An 11,624-nucleotide genomic window follows, 5' to 3' on the forward strand; every position below is an offset into this window, starting at 1 on the left:
ACACAGAGCCGCAGGACAGGCTCCGTGCACAAGGTAAGACTAGGGCAGCTGAGCGATTTTGGACGAATACCAGAGCCCATAAATGCGCCCAGGCTCCTCGCGTGCCTTTTCCATCAGGTTTCTTTTCCCTTTGGCCCCAGGAGACATTTTCCGTGACTCCCTGTGTCAAAGGGTCAGGAAAGCAGGGCTGTGCAGACGGACCCTGTCCTTCCTCTCGGAGCAGAGAGGATGCACGAAGTGCGAGACCCCCCCATGGCGCTCCCCCTGAGCGGGCACCGTCCGCTGGGTTGCTCGGCCGCGGGCGGGGGGCTCCCGTTGCTGCCCGCCCGGGGGTCCCGCACGGCCGGCAGGGCTCACGGCTGGCAGGGCTCACACCCGGCGGCCTCAACCCGCAGCAAGCCCAGGGCACCGGCGGCGAACTGCAACCCCCAGCACCCCCCGCGCCGCCGCTCCCTATTGGCTGACGGGTGCGCGTCTTGGTCACGCCTCCGCGTTGCCATTGGTCGAGACGGGGCGGGGGCGTGGCTGCCTCCCGCCCCCCCCGCCCGCCGCCGCTCTATGAAAGCGCCCGGGAAGGTTCTGGAGCCCGGGGCGCCTGGGGACCCCCGCCGCAGCCCGGGGGGTCCCGGGGCCATGCCCGCCGCTTAGCCCCCGCGCTGCCATGCTGGTGGCCGGCTCGCCGTGCCGCCCCGCGGGGCTGGAGGAGTACTGGGGCTGCGGGGCCCGGCGGGGCGGCGAGGTAAGGGCTCGGCTCGGTGCTCGCTTGCCCGAGGCGCTCCCGGTTTGCATCGCCCCCCGCCCCTCCCCGGGATGGGACGGGGTGCTGCCACCCTGCAGCCCGCCCGAGGGGTCCCGAGGGGAGGGGCTGGTGGTGTCCCCCCGCCCCAGGACCGCTGTGTCCCCCCCGGCCGGGGCCATCCCCCGGGAAGGGGACAAGCAGGGACATGTCCGGCCGGGCGGAGGAGCCGGGGCCGGGCTGCAAAAAATAACCCTCTGGCTCATCTGCTTTGCAGCGAGCCGAAAAATAAGGGTGCTGGTGTGTGGGAGCAGGTTGGGGCGCTGGGAGCCCACCCAGGGCTCCTGGGGATGGGGTGGCCCTGTCCTGGCAGGGGGACATTGGAGTGGCTGGACGGGGAGATCTCAGGGTCTCCCAAACCCTCCAGGAGCTGCCGTGTGTGGGAGCCAGGCAGAGGTCCTGCCTGCAGGCGTGGGCTGTGAGGTGAAGGGAAATGGAGGTAGGGGCTGGCGATGGGACGTGCCCACCAGCATAGGTGGTGCAGAGCTGGTGGGAGGCTAGGGGGGCTGGGGTCTCTGTCCAGTCGTTCGGCTCATGCGGCTATTCCCAGGCTGGGCATGGGATCTCTTTGATGTCCCTGTTAACCCAGAAGTCTGGGAAACATCTCACATCACCCAGGGCTTTTGTGTTTGGAGTCCAGTGTGCAAAACTGGAGCCCTGAGGTGTCTGTGGAGCTTTGCAGGACCTCCCTGTCTGGCAGTCGGGCTGGTCTGCAACTTTAGTACACCAACCTACTGAGTTTCCTGAAAAGCTGGGAGTTGCTTCTATTTGTAAGACTTATTTTCCCTCCTGAAAAAAAAGATTGCTGTTTTTCCTCTTGCTTGTGCATTCCCCTTCTTTCAGGTTTCCCCAGGGACAGCAGGATTGCTCTGCAGTTTGGGGCTTTGCTTGCGGGGAGTCAGTGGCTCCCCAAATAGCTGTGCCACCTCGGTGTAGCTGCAAGAACGGTTATTCCTGACATGGGCTGGAAGCTGGAAACCCCAGGACAGTGGGTGGGAAAGACCCCAGACAGCAGTGCTGTTGGGGAATCCCCTCCAGCACTTGTCCTGGCATGAGCTGAAGTCTGAAATTGGTGCTTTGGAGCAGGCTGGGGGAAGGACGGTAGTGGTGGAGATGCCTTGGACCTTGGCCACTGATGTCCAGCAGGTACCACTGACTGAAAGGGCTGGGACCTTCACACCCACTGTGAAAGCACCTCAGTTTTGTTCCTGCATGCTGTGGCAGTGGGGTTTGCACCGCTGCAGGGCTGTCTGTTCAGTGGCTGCTCTGGTCTCCGTGAAAGCTCTTCAGGTTTTCAGGAGGAGGCAGGGTGGGATTTGGGGATCCTGTTGCCCTCCTTGCTGGAGTGTGGTGGCAGCTGGGTTTGCTTTCCCAGAGCAGGTCAGGCTGGGGGCAGCTTGTGCCAAGGGGGTTGTGCTCGTGCGTCGGCTCTGCGCGTCAGCAGGGCCGAGCCCTGGCGTTGTTCTCGCCCCCCGGTACGGCCCAGGCACAGCCTCCTGCCTGGGTTTTGGCAGGAGCAGAGTTACGAGGGGCAAACCCATTCTGCCGGGCAGCTGCAGGAGTGTTTGTTTAACCTCACCTTATCGGGAATGATTTTCCAACACCTGACTAAGCGCTGGCACCAGTGCAGGGGGTGGAGGGGGGCTTCCCACTCCAGGGGGATTAACTCCTTGCCCCCATGTCTCTGTTGACACTCTCCGCCTGCTGTGTGCTGGCTGGAGCCTGGGAGCAGGTTGCATGGCTGGTGCAGGTTGGCACATTGCCTCTGTGCCTCAGTTTCCCCATCAGTGGAAGCAGGAGGTGAAGCACTACCCAGAGGTGGCACGGTGAGGGTTAACTGCAGCACCCCTGAGGATTGCTTAATGCAGCAAAACATAACAAGCCTCTGTGTAGGAATGATTAAAATGCACCTTCAAAGGTCACCCTGAGCTGTCACCAAAAAGTGGTGGGATGGGATGGGCTGAGCTCCCTGGCTCCTTGCTGCGTTTGGGGTCAGAATTCCTGCTGTCTGTGTCCCATGGATTTGCCTGCTGGGGTCTCTCCATTGCCATCCCCTCCTGGGGAGCCTCTTGGAGCACCAAAGAAGCTCTTTATCCCCAAACCATGAGTCAGTGCAGAGCCAGCTCAGCACCCAAAGCAGTGATGGCACGAACCTGCTCCTGCTGTCACCCCAGTCTCACTTCCGTGGTGACTTGGGGCAGGAGCATCCCGCACACTCAGAGTCGTCAGAGCGTGCAGATGCTTGCTTTGCTGGGGTGGCTGCAGCCCGGTGCTGGCAAGAGCCCATGGTGCGCTGTGACCCACTGCCTGACACGTGGGGAGCGTGTGGCCGTGCTGACAGCTGCTGTGTGGTCACCTCGTGCCATCCCACACCCCTTCCCCGCTCGGGAGACGGTGCCAGGCTGTGCCTGCTGCCTTGGTAGTGGTTTGGAGGCAGCCGGCAGGAGAAGGCACCCACCATCACCTGGGCTGTGCCTGGCTCCAGCTCTCGGGTATCTCTCCTGGTGGAGCCGGGTGGCAGCCCCGGGGCTCATCCCTTCACAGGGCATCACAGAAAAGACCCTTGGGAGAAGCGGCTCCCTGCCCTGTTGCTCCACAGCTGGAGAGTGGGACGTGCCTTCCTACCGTCGGCACCCCCGGTTGTGTGTGTCCAGGCACCCTCCTCCTGCTGCTGCTGTTCCCCTGTGACATGTCCCATCTCCTGCAGGTGAATCCTGGCAGCGGGAGCCTTGCTGCCACCTTGCCTGCAGCCTCTTCTGCACGGTTGCAGGAGGCTGGGAGCATGATGCTGGGTGTGATGCTGGATGCTGAGCATGGGGGAGAGCAGGTTTGGGGGCAGAGCTGCCCTTTGAGCTTCTCCATCATTAGTGGTCTGGAAGGTGTGTGTCCGATTGTGCCGTTGGTTTTGGAAGGCTTCTTTGTTTTGGAAAACACCGCTGGGTGCTGTGCTTGCTTTTCTCTGCATTGGCGCTGTGGGTTTCCCATGCCTCTCCCAGCTGTGGGACAAGCGGTGGCTGTGCCCTGCCCACCCCGGGGAGCCTTCAACAGTGGTGGGTGGAGGGAGGTGATGTGGGGAAGGGAGAAAGGGGGTTGCTGGGAATTGCCTTGGTGCAGTGTGACTGATGGGATGTGGGGAGCATCAGCCTGGCTGAGCCACAGGAGGGAGGAGTGCAATAAAATGAGGGTCATGCCTTTGCCCCCCCCACCCCCCCAGGACAGCAAGAGCTGTGGGTTCTGTGGGAGCAGCAGCCTTGCAGATGGTCCCCAGTGCAGCTCCTGCTTTTGCTGGTTCACCCAGTAACTGGGTGCTGTGGGAGCAAGGCTGCCCACTTCCAGTTGTGAAGAGTGTGCGGGCAGCACCCTGCTCTCCCTGCTGGGGATGAGCCATTTATTTTGGGTCCTGGGGGCTGGCAGGGAGCCAGGCATGCCTTGTGGTTTTGGCTGGCGTGGCGCTGCCTTCACCCACAGCTGCTGGGACAGGGTGCCTGGCTCTTTCTGTGTCCCCAGAAGTGCAAGCGGCGGTGACCGGTGGCCATTGCCTGCCCCGTGCTTGTCTCCCTACCGTGTCTCTCCCTCTCCCTGCACCCGGAGCAAAGCAGGGCGCAGGTCTCCGCTGGCCAAGGCATCCCTCCGGATGGGCCGCAGGAGCTTTGCTGTGTCCAACACCATGGGCATGTCTGCTGCTGCCTCTGGTTCTCCGTGGCACCACTGCTCCCCACATCCCCTGTGCAAACCCAGTGTGCCATGGGATGGAGCAGGGTGGTTGTGGGCATCCTGGGGGGCTGAGACCCTCCCCACTCCCTGGGCGGGCAGATCTGGGCCCCGGGCTCACATCCTGCCTGCACAGTTGGTGCTGGGCTCCCGTTCAAAAGTCCCGGTGGAGGTGACCAAGCACAGCCTGCTCTCGGGGATAGGTCCCAGCCTCACGGTGCCACTCCAGCTCCTGCTGGCAGAGGGACCCGGGGGATTTCTGCAGGGAACGGGAAGAGGAGGCTGGTGCATCCCCACCCGGAGCGGGGGCCCTGAGCGCCGCCTCTATGGTGGGCAGCGGGTGCTGCCATCAGCACCTGTATCTGGAGCGTGGGTTGGAGGAAGTGATGCTGCGGGTGTTTGCTGAATGTCCTATCTGCTGCCACTGCCCTGTCTCGGTCCTGGTTCCAAGCAAGCACCGTGTTCCCCCTGTATTTGAGGGGACTGCACACCCACCCCCTTCCCCCTTGCCTCCTTCCCAGGGCTGGGAGCAGTTGAACCCTTTTCTACCCTCTCTTCTCCCAGCCCCAAACCAGGTTCTGGGTTCTCTGTAGGTGTTTTGGGAGGATTAATTTAGCTCTCAGGGTGGATGCTGCATCCCTCCTGTCTGTGGTTGGTAGCTGTGGGTGCCGCTGTAATGCAGGCAGAGAAATTTCCCCTGCACCACTGCAAACTTGCAAACTGGTAGGATGTTGAGGTGCAAAACTGGGATGGGGGAGGATTCAGGCTCTGCTGCATCCCTGTGTTTCGGCTCCAGGGCTGGCTGGGGCGGTCCCCATGGGCACCCCTGGAGCAGGAGGGCTGGGAGGGTCCTGGTCCCGTTGTGCTCTGGATGGGGGGGTCCTGCTTGCGGCATCCCCATCGCTGCTGCCGTCTGCACCCTGGTTGGGTGCAGCTGGCCCCCACCTGCCAGCAGAGAGGAGGAAGATATCTGCTTGGAGAAAATATAGCATGGAAACACTTGCTCTTCCCTGGGGAGCTGGGGGGGAGGTAGAGCATGGGGGTGTCAGAAAGGAGCGGAACCCTGTGCCTGGAGTGCAGAGAGCAGCAGCTAACCTGTAACCAGGTGTCTTGTTTCTGTCTTAACTGCATTAATGGATTTGGGGAGGAAAAAAAATAAAACTGGTGGAGAGGTTTATCAGCATTTTGTGCCGGGTGGGGTGGTTAGTGGGAGCCCCGGGCACCATATTTATGCTGGTGATTGCAAACTGCAGTGCCCCGCTGCACTCAGGGCCATGGCCGGAGCCGTGCTGCTCCTGGGACCTATCACTGTCCCGTGGCTCCAGTTTCCGCTGTGTTTTCCCGTGGAGGTGGTAGAGACCTGGGAGCAAGGGGTGTCTTTGCACTACTGGCCTGCGATGCCTCGGCTCTGGTGTCCTGGCACGGTCCCAGTGTGTCACACCTCCCGGGGGTGCAGAGCAACACCCCTGCCCGATTTCATCATGCGCTGCCTGGACTGACGCAAGGGCGCGGGGGCGATGGCCGCGTGTCCCTGTGGCCCGTGCGGGGTGGCTACATGAGTCACCCCTTCCGGTGCCACTGCGCTCGTCCTGCTGGCGGCGGCCGCTTGTCCCGGGAGCGCTCAGTGGCTCCTGGCTGCCCCAGTGCTGGGCTAAAGCTGCTGCTTTTTCCCTCCTAGGACAGAGGGGTCAAGGTCCCCCGGCAGCTAGGGAAGGGCCCCAGCGCCTTCATCCCCTTGGAAGAGGTAAGAACAGTGGGGATGGTCTTGGGTGGGTGCATCCCTCCCTGCTGGGGGGGGAGTGGGATGGGGAAGGGTCACCCAGCCCAGGGTATCCCTGTGGCAGTGGGGGGGTCTCTGGTTTTGGAGGATGGTGGGGAGCAGTTGTGTTGTTTCACCCTGGCGTTTTCCTGCCCCAAGTCCCTGCCCTGCCTGTGCCTCAGTTTCCCCACTCACCCAAATGTGGCTGTCTTTCCCCTGTGCTGCAAAGGCAGCCCCCATCCTGCCCTGCCTGTCCTCCCCGTAAACTGTGTCTTGAAATCCCTGGGGCTCCCCATGCCAGGGCACCCTCAGCCCTATCTCGGCACCCAGCATCAGTGTCCCAGATGGTTTCTTCTTTGGCAGAGATAGTGCCGTGGTTTCGTCACCACAGTGGGGGTGGAGAGACCGGGGGGGGGCGGGGGGAATGAGTCCCATCTCCTCCCCGCCACACACCAGTGCCCAAATAAACAACCCAACCCGTGGGCTGAGACGGCTGGGCTGTGTGGGGTCTGGCATGGACACCCCCCGTCACTCCCTGCCCTCTGGGTCCGGGAGGGGGGAGGCAGGCAGTGGGGGCTGCCGGCGGTGTCCGTACCGGGCAGCGAGGTGGAGGCTGGACACCTCTGATGGGGTGAGCATCTGATGCGGTGGGATGGGTGCTCCTGGATGCCTGGGTCCTGCTGGCCACCAATGCTTGATGGGGGGAGGTCTCCCTCTAGGTTAGAGGGGCTGTTGGGAAGAGTGGGGGGCTGCAGCACACAGCCCTTCACTGCCCTTCTCTCTCCGTCCTGGTAGATCCTGCAGGAAGGTGCGGAGAACAGCCGACGCCAGCTCCTCATCGAGGCCTTTGTCTCGGCGGGCAGGGTGGACAACATCACCATGGTCATGGGGCTGCACCCCCAATATCTCAGCAGCTTCTGGAAGACTCAGTACCTCCTGCTGCGCATGGATGGGCCCCTACCCTACCACAAGCGCCACTACATCGCCATCATGGTGAGGATGGGAGTCCCTTGGGGTGTGGGGTCCCTTGGGGGTATGTGTGGTCCCAGCACCTCTGCTGGGTTTCTGCCTGGAGGCAGTAAGGCATTTGGGACCCCACAGATGGGGCCCCGCTCTGATCTGTGGTCCCAGAGGCTTGGAACCCCCTTTGGGGTTGGTCCTGTGGTGCCCATCCAGGGTACCCCACCACCCCTCCCCTCCAGGGCCCCTGGGGACTGGCATTGATGGTGGGGGGGGGGGCAGACACCCCTGTCTGGACTCTCATCCCCAGGGAAAACCCTCCAAGGGCAATGTGGGGAGATGGCTTCCTGCCTTGGCTTCTCCAAGGGCTTGTAGCAGGGTTGTGGGGGGCCCCTGGCTGGTGCCAGGGGCTGACTGCCCAGTTCTTCCCACAGGCAGCAGCCCGGCACCAGTGCTCCTACCTGGTGGGCTTGCACATGGGGGAGTTCCTGCAGGTGGGGGGCAACCCAGCATGGCTGCAGGGGCTGCACTGTGCCCCCCAAAAACTCAGGAACCTCAATGAGATCAACAAACTGCTGGCACACCGGCCCTGGCTCATCACCAAGGAGCACATCGAGGTGAGAGCTGATGCTGCTGGCACAGATCCCTCCCCCAAAACATGCTCTGGTTTTGGGGGCTTGATCCCAGGGGCCACATCCCTGCTTGCACAAGCCCCCCCAGGTTTAAGCCTTTCAGGGCTGAGGGAGTCTCTGAGCTGGAGGGCAGGGTCTGTGCTGCTCCTGATGGATGGGGAAGGGGTGACTTGTGCCGCGTGGCTGGGGACTGTCCTGCTGACAGCGGCTGGCTTATGGGGGAGGCACATCCCAAACACCCTCCTGTCTCCCTGCCCTTGGTTTACCTCAGCTCTAGGGTGCGGTGGGTGGTATGGCATAGTGAGCCAGGGGGCTGGGGGGCGTCTCTCCAACCCCATGTGCCTCGCAGGCCCTGCTGAAGACAGGGGAGAACAGCTGGTCGCTGGCAGAGCTGGTGCAGGCCCTGGTGCTCCTCACCCATTACCACTCGCTTGCTTCCTTCGTCTTCGGCTGTGGCATCAACCCTGAGGAGGACCAGGATGGGGGGCATGGCTGCCTGCCCCCCTCACCCCACAGCGACAGCAGCCCTGCCTCTGACGACAGCGTGGGGGGCTCTGGGGTAAGGGGGGGGAGGAGGGGGCTTTGCCTTGCAGGGGTGGTGGTGTGGTGTGGGAAGGGAGGGTATGGTGGGGTGCTGGACTGGTTTATGGTGCCTCCCCTGGGAATTGCCCTAAGGCCTTTTATTGGGAACAGCAGATGCTTTAGGACCATGCAGTAGCATCCTCCACGCAGTAGCATCCTCCACAGGGCTTCCTCCTTCTCCCAGTCCCCAGGATGAGGCATGGGAGCAGCTGGGGTCTGGTGGGCAGGACAAACCCAGAGGCAAATGCTCTTTAGAGAAGCCCTGGGGCTGCTCCAAGTGACAGCAGGGCTGAGAGCGGCTCTGTGCTGCTCTGGGCTTGCAACCCCTCTGCAACCTTGTTTGACCTGGGCGAGGGTTGACTCTGTTCTCTGCTTTGCCAGGGCAAAGACGCCATGCAGGAGGTGGAGGTGCTGATGGAGAGGATGAAGCTGCTGCAGGAAAGTCAGCTGGAGGAGGAGGGTGTCACGCAGGAGGAGATGGCGACGCGCTTTGAGCTGGAGAAGACAGAGAGTTTGCTGGTTGCTCCCTCGGGTGAGGAGGTCCAGGGGTGCAGCTGGCTGTGGGCCAGGGACATCACAGGGGAGGGGAGGAAAGGAGCCAGGATCTGCCCAGGGAGGAGCAGGATCAGGCCCCCAGCTACAGGGCTGGCTCTGTTCAGGGTCATGCCGCATTGCTCATGGCTGCTGCGGTGGTGTCTTGTAGATACTGCGGATCACTCCCTGCAGTCCAATGTCCTCTGCTTTGTGGAGGACCCTGAGTTTGGCTACAAGGACTTCACAAGGAGGGGTGAGCAGGCACCCCCCACTTTCCGTGCGCAGGTGGGTGCTCATGGTTCCGCGCCAGCTGGAGGGGAAGGGGTGGCAGGGTGCTGGGTGGCAGGTCCTGCTTGTCTTGGCGGGGGGGGGGGGGACGGACAGTGGGGCTGTTCCCAAGGTTGTGGACAGCGTGACTAATAGTTGTGGGGGTCAGCATGGCAGGGGAAGACACCAGCTTGTGTCCCTGGCTTTGAAAGAACCCCACGTTTCCCTGTTAAGCCCCTACCCCAGCATCCTTTTTCTGGCAGGATTACACCTGGGAGGACCACGGCTACTCACTGATCAACCGCCTCTACCCTGATGTGGGGCAGCTCCTGGATGAGAAGTTCCAGGTCGTCTACAACCTGACATACAACACTATTGCCATGCACTGTGGCGTGGACACGTCCATGCTGCGCAGGGCCATCTGGAACTACGTCCACTGCGTCTTCGGCATCCGGTAGGTTCCCAAACCATGGCCGGAGCCTGTTCACCTTGGGTAGGGCCCATGAGCGGGTCCAGCCTGGGAGCCTGTGACTCTGTCTTGGTGAGCCTGTGCTGCTGCTTAGACTAAGGCAAAGTGATGCTGTTGTGGGGCACAGCTTAGGTCTGAAAAGAGCCCGGGGTGTACAAATGGGCAGGGGTTGTGCCTGGAGTAACGTGCCCTCCTCTCTCCCCCAGCTACGACGACTACAACTATGGGGAGGTGAACCAGCTCCTGGAGCGCAGCTTGAAGATCTACATAAAGACGGTGGCTTGCTACCCAGAGAAGACGACTAAGCGGATGTATACACAGTTCTGGAGACACTTCAAGCACTCGGAGAAGGTGCTGCCCTATCCCTTCCCCTCCTGGCAGGCCATGGGGGAGTCCTGAGCCCCCATGTGCTGACCCCACTCTCCCTGCATAGGTGCACATCAACCTGCTCTTGCTGGAGGCTCGGATGCAAGCGGCTCTGCTGTATGCCCTGAGAGCTGTCACCCGCTACATGACCTGACCAGCCTCTGCTCCCTCCTCCTCCTCCTCCTGCCTCAGGTTTGGGAGAAAGGCCAGGGGGGAGCTGGTACCCTAAAGACTTTGCTGGAATATTGTCTCCCCCCCTTAAGGGGCCTGGAGCTGTGGAAGGAAAGGGAGGGCTTCCCTGCCCCTCCTCCCAGGAGAGGGGATCCTCAAGAAGCCGTCAGCACTGAGAAGACCCCAGAGTGCTGCCCTGGGCTTGGCAGAGCTGGGGGTGCTTGACTGCTCTGTGCCTTTCTTGGGGTGAGCCTGAATGAAGCCAAACCAGGGTGCCTGTGGGTGCTGCCTTCACCATGCAGTGCTGGTATTACATCTCTGTGCCATGTCCTGGCACCAAGACTGCTGCTGTGGAGGACTGTCCTCATGCCAGAGATCACCAGAGGGTATCATGGGCTTTGCCCCGGCTTCTTGAAGACATGTTCTAGAAGACATGCAGCTGCTGGTGGGGATGCTGCCCTGGCACGCCCTCCCCGCCTCTCTGGCTTGCACCCAAGGAAGGCACTGCAGGAGTGGTGGGAAGGATCCGGCCATCTCCTTGCCCAGCTGGGCAGCCTCCAGTGCCACTCATCTCCAAGCTGAGTCCCCCCCCGTGTTAGGGTCTGAATGGCTGGGGGAGAGGCTGCGGCTCTTCCCTGCCCTGGCCTGAGTTTCTGCTGTCTTCAGTGCCTGCTGTGTCATGGGGACATCCCCTCCATGGCTGGGGGTGTGCGCAGCCCCTTGCTGCTCCTCCCCATGGGCCCTGGCATGGCCAGACCCCAACCCAGCCCTCAGATGGGGGCTGGTGGGCCTGCAGGAGGGGTTAAGCTCTGCCCTGTCCTGTCGTCGTCCGTCGTGTCCCCCGTCCCCCCCCCGAGCCCGCTGCAATTTGGGATGTGAAGTGCCTCTTAACTTTGATCCCAGGGCAGGAGCAGGGTGAGGGTAGAAGTGCCTGTGGTGTTTTGCACCTTTTTTGCATCATTTTTCAACCACTGGCACATCTCTGGTGCCTCAACCTCCCCCTAACAGCAGGGAGCTGTGCTGGGGTGTGGGGCTGCCTGTGGCTGCCCTCCTACCTGCTGTGAGGGTGATGGGGTGGGACGGGTGGCCATAGCTTTACCAAATGTGCCAAAGCATTTCCCACCGGCGCGGGTCGCCGAGGAGGTTCCTGTTTGGGAGAGCCCCCGCTCCCGCCTCTGCTGGAGTGTGGATCTGGGTCCAGCAGCATTGCCTGCTGCTCAGCCTCTCTTGGTTTGTCTCTGCTGAACCGTAGCTCCAGTTAAGTTATTTCTGTATTTTTTTGGGTGTATTTACTCCTGACTGGGCATGGAAGTGCCACTGTGACTTTGCTACAGATCTTGTTTGGAAAAATAAAATTGATCTTTTTTTTTTTTCTTT

The 11,624-nt window shown here is 61.7% G+C and overlaps 1 protein-coding gene across 2 annotated transcripts in view; it reads left to right on the forward strand.

The window, feature by feature from the left end:
• LOC309598824 (protein FAM76A) overlaps nt 1-11,619 on the forward strand; it is a 33,055-nt gene extending 21,436 nt beyond the window's left edge. Inside the window, exons 1-10 of one of the 2 annotated variants that reach the window (XM_082329785.1) lie at nt 552-739; nt 6,186-6,251; nt 7,062-7,259; nt 7,661-7,843; nt 8,208-8,417; nt 8,822-8,972; nt 9,144-9,259; nt 9,505-9,695; nt 9,917-10,061; nt 10,144-11,619. In XM_082329785.1, the coding sequence (XP_082185911.1) occupies nt 662-739; nt 6,186-6,251; nt 7,062-7,259; nt 7,661-7,843; nt 8,208-8,417; nt 8,822-8,972; nt 9,144-9,259; nt 9,505-9,695; nt 9,917-10,061; nt 10,144-10,230 (1,425 nt within the window). In that variant the 5' untranslated portion in view covers nt 552-661 and the 3' untranslated portion in view covers nt 10,231-11,619. Of the gene's footprint in view, nt 1-551; nt 740-6,185; nt 6,252-7,061; nt 7,260-7,660; nt 7,844-8,207; nt 8,418-8,821; nt 8,973-9,143; nt 9,260-9,504; nt 9,696-9,916; nt 10,062-10,143 lie in introns of those variants that run through there. The other variant, XM_082329784.1, reaches the window with a different exon arrangement.
• The last annotated feature ends 5 nt before the right edge of the window (nt 11,620-11,624 follow it).

The sequence above is a fragment of the Platalea leucorodia genome (assembly GCF_965183815.1).
Source record: "Platalea leucorodia genome assembly, chromosome: 18".
Taxonomy (NCBI): Eukaryota; Metazoa; Chordata; class Aves; order Pelecaniformes; family Threskiornithidae; genus Platalea; species Platalea leucorodia.